Source organism: Populus euphratica, unplaced genomic scaffold (genome assembly GCF_000495115.2).
Source record: "Populus euphratica unplaced genomic scaffold, PopEup_1.0 scaffold4222.1, whole genome shotgun sequence".
Taxonomy (NCBI): Eukaryota; Viridiplantae; Streptophyta; class Magnoliopsida; order Malpighiales; family Salicaceae; genus Populus; species Populus euphratica.
Window position 1 is genome coordinate 2,895 of NW_011504025.1, and position 4,598 is coordinate 7,492.

Genomic DNA, 4,598 nt, shown 5'->3' on the forward strand with positions numbered 1-4,598 from the left:
ATCACAGCACCGCCCCCGACAATTATGATAGCAGCAGTGACATCAATAATAATAGACAGATAAATGATATTTTATAGTTACTGCCCCCGCTTAATCTAAGGATTAAATTCTCTGTGTTAAGATATGAACCGCGTGCATGTCTCTTCTTTTGGGAGAAGAAGAACAAAAAATAAACGGGGCTGCAGCCTGCAAGTTCATGTTTCAAAGACAAAGAAGTACTGTAGAAACATAGATGGATGGGATAAAAGTAAAACAAAATGTGAATAGCATATACAGAAGAACAGAACAGATTAAAAATAATTTTTATTGGGCTCTCATGCATTACAGTGCGGTCATGTTCAAGTCCCTTCTGTCAAGGGCCATGTAATCAATCAATCAGCTTAGCAAGCAAGAAAGAAAGAGAGAAAGAAAACCTAACTTCTTTTCGTTCTATGCTACACCGTGGATGGGAACCCAATCTGGATGGCAGCAAATTGCAGCCTGTATATATCTCCTCAGACAGATTTTGGGTTCGAGTCTCTTTTTGTGAGAATCTTGACAAATGGCCGGGCTTCTGCTCTCAGAGACTCCAATGAGTTTGGTCATGAAAAGCGTGTTCAATTTTTGGGGTTTATTTACTTGTTGCCAAGAAAATACCTTCTAGTACTCCCATAAAAATGGCTCTTCAAGCCGGAAGCCAGTATCGGCTGCACCTAATTGCCATGGTGGAGGAAAATTGCAAAATCCATCCCTGTACTGTGATGAACGCCGTCGATGAAGAGATCAGGAAGGTCAAACAATGTGTCATCAGACTCAGTAGAAGGAGTGCTGCTTGATTCTTGTGTATTGTCCATGGCCAAACTATCTGATAAATTCGAAACGTTAAGCTCGGCTTCGCCCCCACCTTCACCTTCACAGTATCTTGTTTCATTGAACGAAGCAGCCGCTGCCTTGGCGGCTGCAGCTTGAATGTCCTTAGGGGACTTGCTGAGTGGGGGAGGAAGTTCATGAGCGAATTCAGGGAAATTGAGATAAGCTGAGCCGCCTTTAATGGCTAACGCGGCTACATCATGTGCTCGAGCTGCCATTTCAGCTGTAGGGTATGTTCCAAGCCATATTCTCGACTTCTTCCTTGGCTCTCTGATTTCGGACACCCATTTGCCCCAACTTCTCATCCTCACTCCTCTATATGTCGGATGCTTCCCATTTTTCTCATTCTCGGCGGTCTTTCGCCTTTTACCACCCTCGTTGCCACTACTCTGTAATTCTTGAGCTTTTCCTGACACTCTTGGAGCAATAGAATTCTCTTCTTTCTTTGAGCCTCGGTACTTAATGCATGAAATGGGTGTGGAGGAGGAAGAGATGTTCCCCTTGGTGGTGGAGGTGGTAGTGGAAGATGAGGCAAGGGAATTGTCTTGAGCATCAGTCTCAAGGTTGATATGTTTTCCCATGATTGGGAGGTCTCTGGCTAGAGCGAGTAGCAAAGTTGTGTGGAGCTAAAGAGAAATGTTGAGTGATTGTCACATAAAATTGGTAGCTTTTTATGACGATTCTTTCTTTCGTTGATTTATATTAAAATTAAGGAATTGAGTATATTTATATATGTGTGCATGTACATAGAAAAAAGATAAAAAAGGATATAAAGAAGCTTGTGGGTACACGACACCGAGGGACTACACTACAGTTCATCTAATTTGGTGCCCATGTGTGGCAATTCAAATGATAATAATGCATGCGTTAAGCCCTTCTTTTAATATTTCAAGATTTTTTGTTACTTGCTCTGGCTTATTCGAGCTCCATGTCAGTTTCTACCCTGTACAGATCGTTCTTCAATTCCCATAGAAACGTGCACCACCACAGCACCACACTATGCCTCTCATTTATTTATCAATCTTCCCTTCTTCTTTTCCTTGAGAGATCAACGGTGGGTCATATTCTGCGCTCATCCACAGCGTGAATTCAGCAAAAATATTTGCCGATGGACCCATGGATGTTTTTCGCCCTAATTCTGGTTCGTAAGAATTTTTATTTGTTTTGCATGAGTGTGTAGCAGAGAAATATGAATATCAGACTCGGATCTCGTGCTTTGTCGACATGTCTTCTTCAACTTGACCCAATAATGTCTCAACATGGTTGGCCCACGTCAGCTACAACACTTGCCACACTGTTTCAATTTTATATGCAGATTTCTTCTAGTTGCTGAAAACTATATATACGTTAATCACGTAAGGTATAGCCTTAAGGCTTGCAAAATACAGGGAGGAAGGCGGAGAGTTGAAATAAAGTAATTTATTTTTATAAGCAATAATGGAGTGTCAAGATTGATTGATCGAGGAGTACGTTCAAGTGGGTTCTGTTAGAAGGGGATGGGGACAACTGATGCAACACTCGAACACATGAATTAATAGTAACAAATTGGCATTTCCTATGTATATTTTCTTTTAAAAAAAGAAATTTAATCTCCCCGTGCAAACATAACCCACAAATATATAACAATTTAATGGGATTTTTTCGAATCGAAATTACTTAAAGAAACACACATCACAATCTTACACACAATGGCTCACATGGTAGTGGGTCCAATGCCAGGATTTCTAGCCAATGATGTATATAAATTGTGCAAGGAATTGTTCTTCTCGATCTTACCTTCTTTCAAGGGTTTACTCCTGAACACAGTTTACAACCTGTATGTATTATCAGAGTGGTTGGAAGTCTGAGATCATTCATTCTTCTCCTTCTTCTTCCCCACCATTTTACAGTGCTGATGGTTTGTCTCGGCTTAAGAAAGCATAGCCCGTTTCATTGTCAGTATCGATATCTTTGCTTTCGTTGCCATTTCTTTTATCCTTGTATTGCCTGTTTAATTAATTATACCGATTTTGCAGAGAAATGCATGAAACTAATTACAAACTATTTATAATTAATTAAAATTAACAGATGAATTATTAATATAATTAAAATATTTATTATTTCAACTAGATATACGAACATGGATCATGTTATTGCAATATAGATGACAAGATGGAGAGATCATATTAAGAAGATTATTTGAGTAATTAAGAGAACATAGTCAATTCAAAAAAGTACTTCATTGGAACACTATTAATTTCTAATTCTGTTTGGATCCTCCAAAACTTGGCTTGGCAGTGCCTGCGTCCCTACTTCCTATATATGTTTATATTGATTGCTATTATATGCCAGTTCGGATTTTGTATTGGCGTCAGACAAAAAAAAATTAGAAAATTGAAACCAAAATGTTACGTTGGAAATTAAAATGTTATTAAGATCATGTTCAAACTCCATTAAAATTGAAAAAAACAAAAAAAAACTAAAAAGCATCCATGTTTCATTTTGCCATGTGAGAGCTTTCATTATTATGTGTTCGCATGGTGAAAGCTTTTTTCTCTGGTTTATAAGTTTTTGTTTTATTTTGATTTTTTTATTTAATCTTTTAATATTGTATTAACTTGGGATTAATAAGTTTATAAGTTTTTTTTTTATTTTAATTTTTTTATTTAATTTTTTCATATTGTATTAACTTGGGATTAATATTGATAATTTTTATTTTATATTGTTTGTGTATGGGACCTCGCAAGGTAGGGGGGATATCTTATTACTTGATTGATGCTCGTTTATAAAAATAAAATTTAATTTTATTGTTTTGAAAGAATGAGACAATCAAGGATTGAATTTGAAGCTTAAACAAATTTTTAGTTTTTTTTGTTTGCTAATATAAAGAATTGATTTGCATAATCAATCAAAGATTTGTTTTCTTGATCATTCAACTTTTGTTTTTCTAATTTGATTATTTTACATTGATTTTATTTTGAATTTAACTTGTAATTTCTTTTGGTTGTATGGGGTTCTCATAATGTAGAGAGAAAATTATGACGCTCGGTTAATCCTTGGTTTGATAAAATAAAATAAACTAATTTATAATAATATAAAACAATTAAGTGTTAAAAGATCAAAATTAAACAAGTATGGTTATCTAGGATAAACAAGTATGGTTGCCTAGGATAAACAGACAAAGAAACTTACTAGCGTGTGTGGTACATATACCAACATGTAAAGGATAGTTGTCGCATTCTAGAGATGTGTGTGGCTACTTTGGTAGTGGAAATATGTATTTCATGGTTGTATTGGAAGCTTTGCAATGGAACCTTACCAATGTTGTAATGCATATCATAGTTGAAAGCATGTTAAGACCCTCTTTTTTTCCATTTTCTTTCATTGGGATTCATGCTACTTTGCCATTTAAAAAAAAGTGTCCTGCCATTTTATTTTTATTTTAAATTTTATTATTACTTTTTTATTACTTTTTTTTTTTGCTTTGAATTCTTTTTTAAAAATGATTTTTTTTCAATTTTATCTTTCGATATTAACCTAGATTGATATTAATATTTTTTTCAGATTTTTTTTACATCAATTTTCTTTTTCAATTTCAACATTCTATTGGTTGAAAATTATATTTTGTGATTTTTTTTATTTTTTCTTATAAAGAGTTATCTCGATTCCATGACTTAGAATGACTCAGGTCTTTTTACAAGCTGTTTTTTTCAAGATTCAATATTTTTTTTAGTTTTGTCCTTTAGCATTGAATTAATTTGATAAATGGG

At 34.8% G+C, this 4,598-nt stretch overlaps 1 protein-coding gene across 1 annotated transcript; it reads right to left on the bottom strand.

Annotated features, from left to right (window-relative positions):
* Window positions 1-271: 271 nt before the first annotated feature.
* Window positions 272-1,597, bottom strand: LOC105119974 (ethylene-responsive transcription factor ERF038-like). The gene has a single exon (XM_011018172.1). The coding sequence runs from the start codon at window positions 1,428-1,430 to the stop codon at window positions 693-695; it is 738 nt and encodes a 245-aa protein (XP_011016474.1). The 5' UTR covers window positions 1,431-1,597; the 3' UTR covers window positions 272-692.
* Between the last annotated feature and the right edge of the window lie 3,001 nt (window positions 1,598-4,598).

Excerpts from the sequence above, each read along its gene's own strand:
- LOC105119974 (XM_011018172.1), bottom strand. The coding sequence starts at position 1,430 with ATGGGAAAACATATCAACCTTGAGACTGATGCTCAAGACAATTCCCTT.